The sequence below is a fragment of the Carlito syrichta genome, unplaced genomic scaffold (assembly GCF_000164805.1).
Source record: "Carlito syrichta isolate Samal-C Ts95f unplaced genomic scaffold, Tarsius_syrichta-2.0.1 Scaffold305686, whole genome shotgun sequence".
Lineage (NCBI taxonomy): Eukaryota > Metazoa > Chordata > Mammalia > Primates > Tarsiidae > Carlito > Carlito syrichta.
In genome coordinates, this window is record NW_007249782.1 from 481,394 (window position 1) to 498,117 (window position 16,724).

At 33.3% G+C, this 16,724-nt stretch overlaps 1 protein-coding gene across 4 annotated transcripts in view; it reads left to right on the forward strand.

Annotated features, from left to right (window-relative positions):
* The window catches only part of HERC4 (HECT and RLD domain containing E3 ubiquitin protein ligase 4), a 121,028-nt gene that overhangs the window by 21,661 nt on the left and 82,643 nt on the right, over positions 1 to 16,724 (forward strand). For 3 of the 4 annotated variants that reach the window (XM_008062302.2, XM_008062301.2, XM_008062303.2), the window contains exons 4-7: positions 5,552 to 5,711; positions 11,863 to 11,939; positions 14,918 to 15,139; positions 16,004 to 16,095. In XM_008062302.2, the coding sequence (XP_008060493.1) occupies positions 5,552 to 5,711; positions 11,863 to 11,939; positions 14,918 to 15,139; positions 16,004 to 16,095 (551 nt within the window). The remainder of the gene's footprint in view (positions 1 to 5,551; positions 5,712 to 11,862; positions 11,940 to 14,917; positions 15,140 to 16,003; positions 16,096 to 16,724) is intronic. The other variant, XM_008062305.1, reaches the window with a different exon arrangement.

Below are 16,724 nucleotides of genomic sequence, written 5' to 3' on the forward strand. Positions count from 1 at the left end.
TGTAGAGATGAGGTCTCGCTGCCCAGGCAGGTCTTGACCCCACGGGCTCAGGCAATCCACTCACCTCAGCCTCCCAAAAGCGCGGGATTACAGGCTGAGCCACCGAGCCCGGCTGTAAGTGAAATTTTTTTGTTTGTTTTGCTGGGTTCATTTATTTCCTTTTTCTTTTTGCTTGTCATTTACTCCCTTTTCAGGCCATCTTGATTTCAGGCCATCAGTATTCAACCAGAATTTGATATGGAAGTAAGATGTCTCAACAAACCATTGAGCTGATATTCTAGAATACTAGGGAACAATGATTGAGGCTATTCATTTTGATGAACTATTTGGGAAAACAAGTAATTTTAAAAAAGACATAGAGAAGTTATCAGTTTTGTGTATTTGTTGTCTAAAAAGTCAGCTATTAAATATTTTTCAAGTCATGTAACATAAGTTTTTATAATAATGTATTTCTGAAGTAATTATCTATTTTCAGAATCAGTACTTCAAAAATTTGATGTGGATAAAATTCTGAAGGAGCCAAAATTATTTTTCTTGAGTTTGTAATATGTAGAGAAAGATTAAAGAGCTCAGGTCAGTTTTAAGTAAAAACATTATGTTTTTGTTTGTTTTTTGAATCAGGGTCTCTGTTGCCCAGGCTGGAGTGTAGTGACAATATTATAGCTCACTGCAGCCTCAAACTCCTGGGCATAAGTGATCCTTTTGCTTCAGCTTCCTGAGTAGCTGGACTACAGGTGTGTACCACCATACCCAGCTATTTTGTTTTTTTTTTAGAGAATGGGTCTTGCTATTTTGCCTATGCTGACATTGGTTTTAATACATTGCTTAATTATTTACCCTAAGGGTCTCTTTCTTTTATATATTTTAGATTAAATTTTATTTTATTTTTGTTTTTAGCAGGCAACATTCAATATACTGACATGGTTCAAAGATTAAAGCAGTATAAATTTACATTCAGAAGTTTTGCTCTTATGTTAGACCTTATTTCCTCCTGCCTACTTCTATAGGTAACTTGTTAGTTTTTTTGTATTTTTCCAAAGTTATTTTATGTAGATAAAATGTAAGCAAATATGAGCATATATTATTATTTTTCTCTTTTCTCTACACAAAAAATAGCAAATCTTTTACACTATTTAACATCTTGATTTTTCTCCCCTCCTTGGTAATATCCTCTGGATTGTTCTATGTCAGTATGTAGCGTTTCCTCTTTTTTTTTTAATTGCAGTGTGTAATGTTCCAGTGTGTAGGTAGAATCCTTTCATGCATACTGGAGAATTTCCAGTCTTTTACTATTATATAGAATGCTGCAAACTGCTCCTCTCCACCCCATACACACACACAGGTATATCTGTAGGATAAATTCCTGGAAGTGGAATTGCTAGGTCTAAAGGGTGAATACATATGTGTTTTGTTAGATAATACCATATTTCTCTTCATAGGGATTGTTCTGTTTTGGACTTTAACAATGTATAAGAGTGTCCTTTTCCCCACCAACTGACTGTGACCAAACTTTTGGATGTTTATCAGGTGAAAAAATGGTATGTTGGAGTGTGTGTGTGTATGCGCGCGCACGTGTGCACACTCTAACCAAAAGTTTAAAAAATAAACTTTATTGATATAGCAGTTTTAGGTTAGGTTTAGAGCAAAATTGAACAAAAAGTACAAAGTTCTCTTATACTATACCCCATCTCCACACATGCTCAGTCTCCCCAACTATCTCCACATCCTGCACCACAGTGATACATTTGTTAAAGTCAGTGAATCTATGCTGACTCATTATTATCACCCAAATTCTGTAGTTTATGTTAGGGTGCACTAGTGTTACACCTTCTATGGGTTTTAACAATTGTATAAATGACATGTGTTCACCATTGTAGTGTCATGCAGAGTAGTTTTACTTCCCTACACTCTGTGCTCTGCCTGTTCATGCTGCCCTCTCTCCCTCCCTCCTTCTAACCCCTGGCCACCACTAATTTTTTTAATTGTTTCCATAGTTTTGCTTTTCCCAGTATGTTGTATTATAATTGGGATCATATAGTACATACCATTTTCAGATTGACTTCTTTTGCTTAGTAATAAGTATTTAAGTATCCTCTATGTCTTTTCATGTCTTGATCATTTCTCTTTAGCACTGAATAATAGTTCATTGTCTGAATGTACTACAGTTTATCCATTCTCCTACTGAAGGACGTCTTGAATGTTTCCAGGTTTTGGCAATTGCGAATAAAGCTTCTATAAACATCTATCTGTGTGCGGGTTTTTGTGTGGACTTAAGTTTTCAGTTTATTTGGGTACATACCAAGGAGTGTCAGTGTTGAATCATATGGTAAGAGTGTGTTTAGTTTTGTAAGAAACCACCAGACTATCTTCCAAAGTGGCTGTACCATTTTCCATTCTCATTAACAATGTAGGAGAGTTCCTGTTGCTTCACATCCTTGCCAGCATCTGTTGTTGTTAGTGTTTTGGATTGTGACCATTCTAATAGTTGTGTGGTATGGTATCTTGTTTTAATTTGAAATTCTCATATGGCATATGATATTGGGCATCTGTTTATATGCCTGCTTGCCATCTTTTCCTCAGTGAGGTTTCTGTTTTGGTCTTTTGCCTTTTTTAAAATCAGGTTATTTTCTTACTGTTGAAATAAGTGTTCTTTGTGTATTTTGGATTACAGTTGGTTATCAGCTGTGCCTTTTGCAAATATCTTCTTCCAGCTTATGGCTTGTCTTCTCATTCTCTTGATAAACATAAACTTATCATTGAAGGTTAATCTAAATAGAAAAGTACAGAACTGAAAGTGTGTAGCCTAGCCTGATGAATTTTCTGAGTGAATATATTATTGGCTTCTCAATGTAGTTTGAATTTGCATTTTTCTTGTCAGTGAGATTGAGTATCTTTTCATGTGATTAAGGGCTATTTGTTTCTTTTTCTGTGAACTATCAGTTTACAACTTTTACTCATTTTTTAATGTGAATTACTAATTTGTTTTTCTCTAGGAAGTCTTTAAAAATGGGGGAGATCATTCTTTTGTCTGAGATATGAGTAACATTTTTTTCCTCATTTTTTTCATCAGTCTTTTGATTTTGTTATTAATTTATTTTGGTATAGCAAATAATTTTTAGTTCCTCCAATGGATACATGGAATCCCTTCCTTTTTCCTCAGCTTAGGACTCAGCTAAAGTGTCGTTCACTGTCTTAGGCTGGGCATGGTGGCCACGCCTGTAATCTCAAGATTTGGGGAGGCCAAAGCAGGAGAATCCCTTGAGCCCTGGAATTCAAAACCAATCTAGACAACACAGAAAGATCTTATCTCAAAAAAAAAAAAATAATAATAATTGGGGGTGGTGGTGCACAGCTATAGTCCCAACTACTCGGTAGGCTGAGGCAGAAGGTTCACCTGAACTCAGGAGGTCAAGGCTGTGGTGAGTCATGGTGGTACCACAGCACTTCAACCTGGGTGACAGAGTGAGATCTCGGCTCAGAAAAATAAAGTTTTTCACAATTCTTCCTATATTTTTCAAGGCTTAAATAAATGTCTCATATTCTTTTAGTGGCTTTTGTATATCTTTATCTTAATGACAATCTCACCTGTTTCTCCTTGGACCGTAAACTCCTTGAGGTATAGAACTCTACTTTTATTCCTCTCTGCTTCTCTAGTGCTTAGAGTACAAGAAGTATACAGTAATACTAGTGTTTGATATAAATGACTGCTTTTTCTTTGTTTTTGGAATTTTGGTTAACTTTGACTTTATAGCCATTGCTATTTAATTTAATTAACTCTTAATTTGTTGTTGGTGAACCAACCTTTCTTATTCATCCCATTTGTTATCCTATCATTTTCTGCTATTTCCTTTGAGGATTGTTCTTGAGAGATATTGGTTTATTTCTGGAACCTCTGAGAGATAGCAGATCTTTTAAACATTTTGCTTCTTTGATCTTCATAATTAAGATTTATGGGAATGTTTTGATATAAACAAATGATGCTTCTAAGTCCTTTAGATTTTTGTAGGGGACAGTATATCTTGTTTCCTTTTTTGTGTGTTTCTGCAATATGGTTTTATAAGAACATAAAAAACTGAAGGATTAGTATAATGAATTTTCCGTGTACTGGAAGCTTCAAGGGTTATCAACTCATAGTACGTCAAGGTAAGTACTTAAAATAATACATTAGAGTTGTACAGATTCCTAGAGGCTGTGTAGGGCTTACTTTCCACTTGAAAATGTAAGATAGTAATCCAGATCCTATTTGAATTTCTCTATACATAGAAATTTTAATCCCTTGGTAAAGTCTGTTTTATTATTGAACAACTACATTTGTGAATTGAGCTAAAATGTGCCTTGGAAGGAACCCTGATTGATCCAGTTGTAGCCAGCTTCAACATAAGACTTTTAGTTTATTAAAGACAATAATTATAGCTTTCTTATTAAGCTAAAAATGGCCATTTTAAATGGCATGTATTAAAAAAACTTGTAGTCATGCTAGTAAAAAAGCCCAACAAACACATCTTAAAGACTAGGAGAACCAATTTCACCTTCCTTATTGATTTGTCAGTTGCTGGCTACTGATAGTCTTATGTAGGGTCAATATTTTAAGTTAATTTATGATTTAAAACTTGAAGACATTTTAATCATGTAGGAGTTTTTATCACTTTTAATGTTAAAATGGAAGTCCATAAACTAGAAGCTATCAGTTATGGTCATATTGCCTTTCAGTTCTCTACTCAGCCTATCCAGTGGATGCCTTTATTTATAAGGGATTTATTTTCTATTCAGAAATTGCCTATTCAGATTGTTTCTTTAGTTTTAGAATAATTCCACAGCAATATGTATATGGTAATATATGTGTCAGTTATGATTTTTTTATTGTTAAAAATCAGGCCAGGCTTGGTGGCTCAGCCTGTAATCCCAGCACTTTGGGAGGCTGAGGCGAGTGAATTGCTTGAGCCCACGGGTTTGAGACCAGCCCTGGCGACTTGGTGAGACCTCGTCGCTACTATTAAAAAAAAAAAATTAGCTGGGTGTGGTATTGCGCTCCTGTAGTTCCAGCTACTTGGAAAGTTGAGGCAGAAGGATTTCTGGAGCCCAGCAGGTCAATGCTGAGGTGGCCGTGAGTGTGCCACTGCACTCCAGCCTGGGCAACAGGTGAGACTCCAACTCAAAAAAAAAAAAAAAAAAAAAAATCAAGTAGCCCAGGTTACTTAAATTATTTCTTTTTCACTTGAACTCCTCTTTTATTAGTAATGGTTTTGAATGGAGAGTACATTCTGAGAGACTCTTTAGGAACCCTTAACTTCTTTCCCAAGATGTTGAGGTCACTTAATATTCTGAGTTGATTATGCTCTATCATGTATTTTTGTGTACTTTACCACAATGAGAATTATGTATGGAAGATACTTGATAGATATTTCAAAATAACTAGCTTTATTTTCTTTAGTGTGTATTTAAGCATTTTAAAATATAAAATACTTTTTTATATAAAATGAGTATTTAATGTCTTTTATTCTCAGTAGAGTTCAAAACTAAAATGTAATGTTTCTCTTTTTGATTTCTGTAGAGCAGGTTGTTGCCCTGGATGCCCAGAATATTGTAGCTGTTTCATGTGGAGAAGCTCATACATTAGCTCTAAATGACAAGGGCCAAGTGTATGCTTGGGGTCTCGATTCTGATGGACAGCTTGGCCTACTAGGATCAGAAGAATGTATCAGAGTACCCAGGTAACAAAGGTGACCACAAAGAGGTCCTTAACGATCTTTTATAATAAATTTGTTAACCTGAATCATTCTGCTTACCGTGGGCATTTAAGAGTTGACACTTAATTACATATTTTTCCCTTTGAGTCCTTTAAGAATTTGATCCTTGTTTTTAGGTTGGGTTGAGGTATTGATTGGTTGACTGTTTTTTTAAAGTATATTTTCTCCATAATCAATATAATTTATGTTTATAAAGAAATAGGATGAGAAATACCTACTTTATAAAGTTTTCTTTTAGTGGGTTAGACTAAACTACTAATTCTACTATCTTGGGTACTCCAGCTATGGAAATATTTATTGATTGGTTGTATGTTTTTCTCTAACTTTTTTTTTTTTTTATTGAGTATAGAAGGCCAACATGCCTAGTATAAAAATAATTTACTTTCACTTTTTTATATGGCAGTGACTATAATTTACTTTGTTAACTATTATCCTAGAGTTATTTCAAAATTAAAAATTAAGCAATGCCTCATTAATATTGTAGATTTGCATAGGGCGTAATCATTGTTTTAATATTAAAAACCGTAAGAGTATGAATTATGTAGGTAAAAATATAGTTTTAAAGAAGAGTATTCAATATCTTTTTAGATGCATAAAAAATACATTAACTCACTTATTTTTAAAAATTATACAAATCTTGGCCTCTTTAAACTCTTTTGTTCTTTTTTCCTAGTAATAGTATAGGGAAAAAAGAACACTCCAGAGAATCAAGGTATTCCTAAACTTTATTCCAGATAGTATTTTTCTGCACATCTTTATGTATTTTGTATTTACACTGATAAACTTTGTTTTGGTTTAAGAACTAGGATGTAATTACTAGGATATGAAAGTGGAGCACCTAAGCTCTTACTTTGATGTTTCATGCCCCATTAATAATAGAATGTGATTATTTTGGCTACATTTTATTTATATGTTTTCTTTATTGAACTTATTATATCCAAAAATCTCCCCAAATTTCTTACCTTTTGTTTTTTTTTGCTAACAAATAACAAACACAATTCCCAGTATGCTTTTGATTTTGCTTAATGATGGTGCTTTTAGGAGAAAAAAATTTTTTTCTTTAGCTAAATAAATTGAATTTTTTTAGTCATTTTAACTTTGATTTCTTTCCGAAAATGGTAATTTGTAGCTATATGGTTATGAACTAGATAATATAACGCATTCATAGAAACACGGTGACCTCACATTTGACCCTCTACTGCTTTTTATTTCCCTTCACAACTAGTTATAGAACGTAGTTTTAAATTTAAGATGTTTTTTAGGATGAGTACGGACTTCCATGCTGGATCTTCTAAGTCAGTATTCTCAAAACCATGATTCATGGCAAAACTTTGTAGTTCCCATTAATTTTTTACTCTCCCAGTCTCATAATTCTCATACTTCAATTTGTGTTGCTATTTGTTTCTTATTAGATGTCTCAGTCAGTAATACATAGGTAAATAATAAATGGAAAGATAATTATAAGAAGAGAATTTTATTATATGAAAATTTTATTAGATGAAAAATAGTAGCTCAATTGTGTTTGTGACTTTACTATTATATGAACCTGAATGGGAATGTGAAAGAGAATTTACTTAAGTTCTTTGGTTTAAACATCCCTGTTTTTGTATGTACTAAACATTTACATTAACTTAGTTGTGTGTTAAGGTATTTCTCTCGTTAAAACTTTACAATTTTTCAAGATTTTATGGATTAATTAATTTGTTGTAACATATACATACTTTTTGCTGATATTAATCAGGTTTAAAAGGCAATCTAGTATTTCAGTAGAAATATTTCAGTAGAAATATTTCTGTCAGTGAATTTCATTTTTAATTTCAGTACCAAAGTTTATAGATGTCAACCGACTTTGTAAATTTTACATTCATTATCCATGAATAAAGATTCATAGGAGTAATCAGAAAAGTGAAAATTCACATTAGGCTATATTTTCTTGGCAACAAAATCCATTTTTTATGTCAATTGGTAGATAAGAGTATGTTTCAGCAACACTTTTAAGACTTAAAAAAGGTACTTTGGGACGTCGAGGTGGGAGGATTGCTTGAGCCCAGGAGTCTGAGACCCATCTAGGCAACATAGTGAGACCTCATCTCTACAAAATAATCAAAAAATTAGCTGTGTGTGGTAGATGGACACCTGTAATCCCAGCTACTTGGGAGGCTGAGGTAGGAGGATCTCCTGAGTTTAGGAGGTTTAGGCTGCAGTGAGATATGATCATGCCAGTGCACTCCAGCCTGGAAGACAGGGTGAGACCCTGACTCAAAAAAAGGGGAAGATTAAAGAAGAATGTGAAATAATAATAAATAGACTATATCTGAAATGCTAATTAGTGTGATAATGAATTTTTTCCTACTTCTAATTTTGTTTAGAAGTCACTGTTTCTTTGAGAAAGACTGAATAATTTAAATAGCTGGTTTTTGTAATGCTGCATTTCTGACTAGATATATATTTTTAATGTATAATATATATTATACTTTTTTATTTTAAAAATTAAACCTAATTTTACTCATCTAGTTTAACATAAGTAGAAATACATAATTTGCCACACAAACTTTAAGAATACAGCTTTTGGCAACAGAATTGTGTTTTATTCTTTAAAGTGCTGCTTCTTGGACATATGAAGTAAAATACTGGAGAGATGGTATAAAATTAAGATTCTTTTGAATACACCAAATTCTGTACTATACAAACTAGTTAAACATGTTTGAATTGTCAGCTTGGTCAAAAATAAAATTTATTTTCTTGATGCTCAGTTTGAAGCATACTACAATTTATGCCTAATTTTAGGATCTGAAAATTCAGAACATTTTAGACTAAAAAAAAAATTAGAGTACTTTTTTACTGCTAGAGACTAGATCAGTTATTAGCCTAAATTTTTCAAAATTGAAAAGAAGAGTTGGCGTTAAGATTTTTTAAAAAATCACTAGGAATGTTGTGGTTTAACTGAGAAAAAGAAAATTGTCAGTTGTGTCTTAATAGTTAAATAATGCTTTGGTTTCTCAAGTTTTTGATTATATAAACTTTTTACTGTCGTTCACAATAGTAGTTGGAATTTTGTCTTCAGAAACATAGCATAGTGACGTTTCTGCCTTTGTTGCCTTACATTAAATTGAAAAAATAAAAGGATATGATAGTATACATATTCCACAATTAATATGCTTTGGCAGACTCCCAAGGAAATGGTGTGTAAATCTTATTTCCATGTTTGTTAGCTGTTACTAGTTTTAAACTGCTTTCAAAATTCACTCAAGAACTAATTTAGTTATCTACAAAGAATCATTTTAGTGAGATCATAGTCATTTAAAATGCTTGACATACTGTAAACTGTAGAGAGTTATTTTAAATTTATAAGCAGTATAAAATGTTTCCTCTAGAGGTTAGAATTCTGAGTTTTTGATAGATTTGATTATTTAGAAGTCTTCATGTTTTGTGTGCATATGTGTATATATTTTAATTTGCACAGTTTGTTCTGGCTTATTTTTATTTTTTTATTAAGCACATTTGAATCCTTTTAAAAATTAAAAACCGTTAAACATTTACTTTTTTTTACTTGACAAAAGGGATTATTTTTGGTGAATTCTATAAAATTCTATTTAATTATTTCCTAATTTGTTATCTCTTTAGGAAAAATGGTTCATGGGAAACCAGTTTGGTAAATTTTTGCCATTCATAGTATTTTTCTTATTTCTGAAAGCTAAAACAAAGCAAATACCCCTCCAATTTTCTATGTATTAATAAGTCTATATGCAGATGAAAGGAGATAGTGTTTTTCTTTAACACAGTAATGCTACAGAAGAATATATTTCCTAGACTCTGTAGTTGATATGACTATGATATTAGCATTTATGTATATTATAAGTCTTAGGATAGTATTTTGCAAAGAAGAGTCACTGAGTATAAATTGCTATGTAAATTTTGAAGTTTTTGGACAAACTTTATGATTAACAATACTAAAGCCTCCAAGAATTTACAAATTTATTCTTTAACAGTGTATTAATTGCATACTATTATATTAGTTAGGCACTATAGTAGGTGCTAGGGCTTATCATGGGGGTAAGATATATAATTTGCCTTCACAGAGCTTATTATTTAGCAGAGAAGACAAATATTAAATGAATAGGTATACTAGTAATTAGTAGTGATAAATGCTGTGAAGGAAAAAAACATAGGATTCTATGAGAATGTAGTATTTTGAAGTATTTTATTTGCAAAATTGTGCTTGCTACCTGGAATAGTTTTTTCCCCCCCCAAAGAGTTAATATAGTGAACAGGACAAAGTATCATGTGCCTAATATGCATTAGCAGCAACCATATGTTTAGTAACCAGCACAGTTGCACATGTTCATGTATTTTTTTTGCTCCTTACTTTTTTTGTATTGCCAGTGTTTGATTTTACTATTTCAGAAAAATGGCATTTTATTATATTTAAAAATTTGGAGGTACATTGGAGCCTGCTAATTTGTTTGATTCTGCTAAGTTGTAGCAGTGTGACTCTCAAGTTTTGTAGTTAAGAACATAAATCCACTAAATAAAAATATTTTTTGATACAACAATATGGAATTAGAGTAACTCTCCTTTTTCCTACTCAAAATTCGATTTGCTGAAGCTGCCTTCCGAAAATCATGGGTATCAACACTCTGGTCAGAACTTGCTCCGGACTCTCATATGGCAGAATCAGGTCAGGTGGCAGTATCAGGTAAAGGGAAATAAGAAACATATTATGTTCCTTCCCAACCCTGTCCCCGTCCCTTGTTTCTTGAAAACATTAATTCAGGAAAAACAGCATGACTAGGTTGAGGGGAAGAACATAAGATCATGTGCAAAGTTAAATGATTTTTGTAATGTTTTAAAAATTAACTTTAGAATTGCATTGCAGCTAAGCAAAAATCAAAGCATAAGGACAAACACAAGATGGCAGAAAATAAGACTTAACACATTAGTGATCATTATAATGTGAATTGATTAAATTTTCTGGATAAAAAAATTGAATTGAATGTCACTGACTTAGATGTAAAGCAGAAGGATGGCCTGTAAGGAATAGGGTTCATAATTTGTGAATCGATGGACCAACATGATCAGAATCCCTACTGGTTCTTAAGAAACCTGATAGAGGAGAACATATTTTAAACTAGGAAAAACTCCAATTTTAGACAAATAAGATGATATGCATTTGTTTTGCCAAGTTTCATACTAAAGATTTTTTTTCAAAATTTTGATAATCAAAGAAACATCTGAATTATAAGAGCAGTCTGAGGAGTGCCTGAGGTGTGAGCATAATTTATTTTGCTTAAATACTGTCTTTCTAAGGTGTTTTCTCATCACACCCTCAATTTTAATCTTTTTTACTGATTTTAGCATAAATTATTGGTAAATTGGGCTTGTAAGAAAAAAATAGCATGACCTCCTAAGTCAATAAAAACTACTTGCAGCTGGGTGTGGTGGCTCACACCTGTAATCCCAGCACTTTGGGAGGTAGAGACAAGACGATTGCCTGAGCCCAGGGGTTCAAGACCAACATGGTGAGACCATCTCTACAATAAATCAAAAAATTGGCCGGGTGTATAGCATGTGCCTGTAGTTCCAGCTACTTGGAAGGCAGAGATGGAAGGATTGCCTGAGTCCAACAGGTTGAGGCTGCAGTAACTGAGCATGCCACTCCAGCCCTGGGCGACAGAGTGACTCAAAAAAACCCAAAAGCCAGCTGGGCTTGGTGGCTCAGCCTGTAATCCCGCGCCTTGGGAGGCTGAGGTGAGTGGATTGCCTGAGCCTGTGGGTTCGAGACCCGCCTGGGCAATTTGGTGAGACCTCATCTCTACAATAAATCAAAAAATTAGCCGGACGTGGTAGCGCGCGCCTGTAGTTCCAGCTGCTTGGAAGGCTGAGGCGGAAGGATCGCCGGAGCCCAGCAGGTCGAGGCTGCGGTGTCTGGGAGCGGCCACTGCACTGCAGTCTGGGCGACAGAGTGAGACTTCAACTCAAAAAAAAAAAAAAAAAAGCCAGCAAAAAATAACTACTTGCACTAGTAGGCAGTCAATAAATAGCATAAATAAATAGCATTCAAGATCCATTAGTTAAATGACGTTAACTAATCCTAATCTCTCTTCTTTTTTTCTAGAAATATTAAAAGTTTGTCAGATATTCAGATAGTGCAGGTTGCTTGCGGTTACTATCATTCACTTGCACTTTCTAAAGGTGAGCATTGTTTTTATTTTCTTTCCTTTTTTCCGTTTTATTACTTAGTTTTTTTTTTTTTCAATTGAGCAGAAGTTTCTTCAGTTTTTCTTTTTCTAAGATTATCCTGGTTCTTCTTGACTCTTTTCATTTCCATGTCAATTTTAGAATCAACTTGTCAGTTTTCACACACTTGAAGAAGGATATTGCTAGGATTTTGATTGAGATTTCTTTGTCTCTATAAATCAATTTGAGGAAAATCTTTACAATATTGAGTCCTTCAATTCTTGAACGTGACATATTCCTCCATTTATTTAAGTTGCCTTTAAATTTTTCTCAGTAATATTTTGTTTTATGTGTACAGGTTTTCTATACCTTTTATTTGACTTTCTCCAAGGTATTTGATTTTTTTGTGATTATAAATGGTGTCATTTAAAAATTATATTATAGACAGTAAATAGATTTTTGTGTTTTAACTGTTCATTAAACCATTAAAAACTCTTCCTTCAGAACTGGGGAAGATTGCTTTCCCAATCTCATTTAATCTCACAGATAGACTTTTTATGAATTAAAATAGAGAAAAAGGCTAAACATTATGTTAGCTTTGTGTTCCTCTCTTACAGATTTAGCTTAAGTGTATGCTAGCTAAGGAATGAAACATTATTTAGTAAAGAACCTGCCATATGTTTGTTTTTTAAAATTAAAAATAAATAAATTTCAGTGGTACAGTTGTTATCTTAATTCAGTAAATGTCTAGTGAGGCCTACTGTGACTAAAACACTAGGCTAGAACTGTGGGGAGACACAGATAAATTAAGAGACAGTTTTAGAGATCGTAAAACCTAGTGGAAGAAGCAGATGTCCAAAAAAAATAACTAGTTTAAGGCAGAAAAAAATATGTGTACTATTTTGGACAAAGTAAAAAGTACAATGCTGTGAAAATGAAGAATAAGACATGATTAGTTCTAATTTATAGAACTGGTAACAAGGAGAGGGTTGGTATTTGATGCATGTCTTTAAAGATAAGTAGAATTTAGTAAGAATTGAGGAAATGGTGTGAATGGCTAAGGAAGATCTTGGGTTGACTAAAAGCATACTATTAAAGGCATAGAGTTAAGAAAGTGGTATGTTGAGTACTGGCTTTTAGTTTTATGTGGGTGTTGTGAGGGCATGGAAAAAATATTCATACTTCAGTTAAGGCTGAAGTAAATCTGTTTATAAAGGACTTTAAATGTCGTATTAAAGAATTTGGACTTCTGCAGGCAGTGAGGAATATGGCATCTCTGTCCTTTGTTGTCATTGCCAACTTCTCTTGATATTTGGTAGGTAATTCTAATATAAATTTAAACCCATAGGTTTTACTGAGGACAGTTTTTCATCTTGACCTTTTTTTTTTTCCTGTTCAGGTTTATGCTTTAGGCAATGTCTTACTCATTCAACAAACATATTTTAGAGCACTTAATATGAACTAGGCACACTAAAATATACAACAGAAATCAATACACTACTTACTACCCTTCATGATATAGTCACAAAAATAATGATATGATTGCATACTGTGATAAAGGCTGTAAGGAAAGGTTTCATGTATTTAGAACGTTTGGTGGGGACTGGACTTAATCTTGCAGATCAGGGACGGAAGCCTTCTGCTGGGAGAGAGTAGAAGTGAACTAGACAAAGATGAGGGGAAGGTTTAGGCAGAAGGAACAGCAAGTGTGTGAGAATTGGCTATAGAATGTAAAGGAAGGTGAGTATGGCTTGAGTACAGTGAATGAGGAAAGACACTGGTATGAAAAGATACAGGAGATATGGTAGATCATATAGCACCTTGTAGCCTTGTTAAAAGTGTTTATTCCAAGAGCAATGAGAAAGCACTGAAATAGATTTTTTTTCCAGGTGAGCAACTTTATCAAATTTGCGTTTTAATAGTATCTCTGTACAGTATATACAAATATCTGCTTACATGTGCATGAAATCTTTCTGACAGGACTTACAGGTATTGATGAGTGATTGTCTCTTGGAAGAGGGACCAGGGTTCTAATTATTTTGCAGGAAGCTTACTTTCAAGTGGGTACTATTTTATAATATGAATTTTTAAAAGTCTGTCAGTTAGTAGTTTAGTGCCAGGTGTTGGTTTAATAAAAAGATGTCGGAAGTTGCAAAATAGGATGGTAGTACAGGAGCAAAAGTGACAGGCAGGGAAAGCTGTTATTAGAACCAGATTAAGGTAGTGAGGAATAGATTTATTTGCCATATTTTTCTTTAGGGGAAAAAAAAACCATGTATGTTACCTGGTGATAGAGAATAGATTTGATGTGTATGAGGTTAAAAAAAATGGTGTGGGATATGAAGGAAGACTCTCTAGGCTTATAACTGTGCCCCTGACTCAGTTATGATGATATTTAGTGAAATGAGGAACACTGGAAAGAAGTCCAGTTACAGAAAGTAGGTGGTAGTCATGAATTCAGTTTGGGGCGTGTTATGATAGAAATGCCTTTGAAATATCCAAGTGTAGCTGTCAGATAAATAATGGATTATATGGGCTTACTGCTCAGGAGAGATCTAGGCTGGTGATAAAATTTTGAGTATGATAGCATAGAGTTACTAACTAGAGCCTTGAGCTTGGATGCATGCCTCTTGGGAGAAATTGTAGAATAAAAGACTTGGGGTATATTAAAAAGAAAGTCCTTTGTTGAGGAGCAAAAGGAAATGAAATTACTTCTAGTTATGTGACTTACCTCTTCATCAGTGTAGTCAGTCAAACTTAAAGTGTACTAATATAGAATTTTCTTCTAGGTAGTATTATGTTTCTGTTTAAGAAATAACTTAAAAAGAGGAATATGTATTTTCCATGCTAAAAAGAGGAATATGTATTTTCATCTGATAAGAGGAAGAATATTTTAAAATAAGATTCTTCAAATGAAATTTGAAATGACATGATGATGTTCAAATGAAATATTTTGCAGAAAGATAGTTAATTTTTTAATTTTTGTTTTACAGCAAGTGAAGTCTTCTGTTGGGGACAGAATAAATATGGCCAACTGGGTTTAGGTATTGACTGTAAAAAGCAAACTTCACCACAGCTGATTAAGTCTTTGCTTGGAATACCATTCATGCAAGTTGCTGCCGGAGGAGCTCATAGTTTTGTACTCACCCTTTCTGGAGCTATCTTTGGATGGGGACGCAACAAGTTTGGTCAGCTAGGTCTTAATGATGAAAATGGTAGGTTCTCATTATTTGTAGTTTAAATGTACTTTTTAGAAGAGATTATCTTTTGAGATGGATCAGTGATTCTTAGTGTCAAAGAAATGTATCCAGATCTTCCCTGGCAAAGGTGGGATGAAACATTAATTTAAAAATTCCTCTGAGCATGGTGGCTCATGCCTTGTAATCCCAGGATTTGGAAGGCCAAAGTGGGAGAATTGCTTGCACCTGGAAGTTCAAGACCAGCCTAGGCAACATAGGGAGACCTTGTCTGTATAAAAAAAATAGCTGTGTGGTGCCATGTGCCTGTAGTTTCAGTTACTTGGGAGACTGAGGTGGAAGGATCACTTGAGTCCAGAAGGTTGAGGCTGTGGTAAGCCGTGATCAGAGTCTTGGTGACAGAGTGAGACCCCAACTCAAAAGAAAAGAATAGGAAAAAAATACTTTGTTCAGCATAAGAAAGATATGTTAGATTAGGATGTTATATATCTTTTCTACTATATAATAGCAGAAGGTATAATTTTCAGGCATTTAGGATCCTGTGAGCATAATTATCACAAGATGAATATAAAGAATGATGTATATATGTGGAAAATTAGAAGCAAATAAATAACTTTGAAATTCCTCGATTGTTGAGTCCAATGCCAATTAGCATATTGGTTGTTTATTTAACACAACTCTTTTTAAATCTCTTTTATCACAGTAGCTTGGATAGAAGGTCCTGGGAACCCAACTTGATAGGCTTGTACTGCATAATCATTTGAATCACAGTTAAAATTATTTAGTCACTATCTACTGAGCTTGGGAAGCTGTAGAGGAAACACATTTTCGAAGAGTTTTAACTTTAAAAATACTATTAACATGTCCTATTGAAATTTTCAGATAGATATGTTCCTAATTTACTAAAGTCACTAAGATCTCAGAAAATAGTATATATTTGTTGTGGAGAAGATCATACTGCTGCGCTAACCAAGGTATTGTACTTCTGAAACTTATTATTTATTATTATAATACGCTTATTATTGTTAGTCTTGATAGTTCTTTTATAAATAGTGTTTTCATATTTATTCATTTTAACTTGAATGTTATTGGTGTTTTCAAAAATAATTTATCTTGGAAACAAGACCTATATTTTTATTTATTCTTGAAAGTAATTTACTTTCATTTTCAACCTTGTTTTATGTTATGAAATATGAATTGTGATATACTATCATGTGTGATGATATATATTGTTGAGTTTCTCAGCTTCATATGAAATGCTGCTTAAATAATATTTTGAATAAAGTGAATCCATTTTACTTAATCAGGCTCATTTATATCGTGTTTCTCTGCCTGATTTGAATTTAGTTTCCATTTGGTTTAATAAATATTTCATAACAAGTAAAAGAGACTGAATATCTCTGTTATTCATAGCCCAAGTATTGTGCAAGCAGTTTTAGTGAGTTCTTGTCACAGTCTAGTCACTGGCTTTATCTCTTACCTCTCATTTTATTGGGTATGTCACAGTTCAGTTTCACTACTGCTTCGTTTTCTAATGACTAGAAATTGAATGAAAAAACCTTTACTGGAGAATTATTTTTTGCATACTTTTTTTTTTTTTTTT